The following is a 1,450-nucleotide window of genomic DNA, read 5'->3' as shown; positions in this document are numbered from 1 at the left end:
TGATAATAATAATAATGATAAGAATAATAATAATGATAATAATAATGATAATGATAATAATGATAATAATAGTAATAATAGTAATGGTGAAATAATTATGATAATGATAATAACAAAAATGATTATGATAATCACAATAATAATAACAACAACAATAATAATAATAATAATAATGATAATGATAACAATAATGAAACTAATAATAGTGATAATAATAATCTCCCCCCCCCAAAAAAAAATTTACTTTCCGCACAGAAAAACACGCTCACACTTACCAAGTAATCAAGCCTCCACAATCAACGGCACGAAACCCGAATATTTAAGAATAATGTAGTTTTCTCAACACGAAAAATGTTGTAACCTTGAAAGTCTGAGGTGATTTAATAACAATGAGGTAATAAGAGTGAGAGTGATAATAGCAAACGTACCGAAGGCAGTTTATTTGAAGACATAACAAAAAATAAAGTATAATATATTTCATGGTCTCTGAACAAAAATAGTAATTTATCTATATCGATGAATCGTGAAAAATAAGGTGAACATATTCACTAAATTGTCATAATTGCCTTTTTTTCAGATTCCTTTTCTAAACAATTCTAATGTATTTCACAAATGGCTAAATATAATGATTAATGGATGATTTGAATATATATCCTTGAAGTAATTTACCTCAAAAGTCGAACTCCAGAAGAAAACAAAAATAATATTCGAAGAGAGAGAGAGAGAGAGAGAGAGAGAGAGAGAGAGAGAGAGGGAGAGGGAGAGGGAGAGGGAGAGGGAGAGAGAGAGAGAGAGAGAGAGAGAGAGAGAGAGAGAGAGAGAGAGAGAGAGAGAGAGAGAGAGAGGGAGAGAGAGAGAGAGAGAGAGAGAGAGAGAGAGAGAGAGGGAGGGAGAGGGAGAGGGAGAGGGAGAGGGAGAGAGAGAGAGAGAGAGAGAGAGAGAGAGAGAGAGAGAGAGAGAGAGAGAGAGAGAGAGAGAGAGAGAGAGAGAGAGAGAGAGGGCGAGAGAGAGAGAGAGAGAGAGAGAGAGAGAGAGAGAGAGAGAGAGAGAGAGAGAGAGAGAGAGAGAGAGAGAGAGAGAGAGATGAAGAAAAAGAGAGATAAAGAAAGAAAGAGAGAGACAGACAAGGAAAAAGAAAAAAAGAGAAAAAGAAAAGGGTAAACAACAAGAACGGGCACGGCAAAGAAAAGACAGACACAGAAACATAAGCACAGAAAGAGCACTAAGCCCCCTCCAAAGACGTCAAAAACCCCTACGACTTGGAAGACCCCGACCCAAGGAAGGCCAGGAACGAGAGCGAGTTGACCCTGAAGCTCTGAGTCTGGCTCGGCTGGGAGAGGAGGACGCTCTTCCTCGACGCCCTCCTCTGTATCACCACACTCTCTCGCCCGCAGGAGGAATTGGAGGACTCGTCCCCGTGGGATTCCTGCGAGAAGGTCCCTTCCGTCGT

The 1,450-nt window shown here is 39.2% G+C and overlaps 1 protein-coding gene across 1 annotated transcript in view; it reads right to left on the bottom strand.

The window, feature by feature from the left end:
• Positions 1–425: 425 nt before the first annotated feature.
• LOC113801954 (mutS protein homolog 5) overlaps positions 426–1,450 on the bottom strand; it is a 37,349-nt gene continuing 36,324 nt past the window's right edge. Inside the window, exon 23 of the mRNA XM_070127276.1 lies at positions 426–1,450. This exon is cut by the window's right edge and continues 886 nt beyond it. Coding sequence (XP_069983377.1) covers positions 1,253–1,450 — 198 coding nt within the window. The 3' untranslated portion in view covers positions 426–1,252.

Source organism: Penaeus vannamei, chromosome 11, assembly GCF_042767895.1.
Source record: "Penaeus vannamei isolate JL-2024 chromosome 11, ASM4276789v1, whole genome shotgun sequence".
NCBI lineage: Eukaryota > Metazoa > Arthropoda > Malacostraca > Decapoda > Penaeidae > Penaeus > Penaeus vannamei.
The sequence above is the reverse complement of the archived record's forward strand: the minus strand, read 5'-3'. Positions and strand labels throughout refer to the sequence as shown.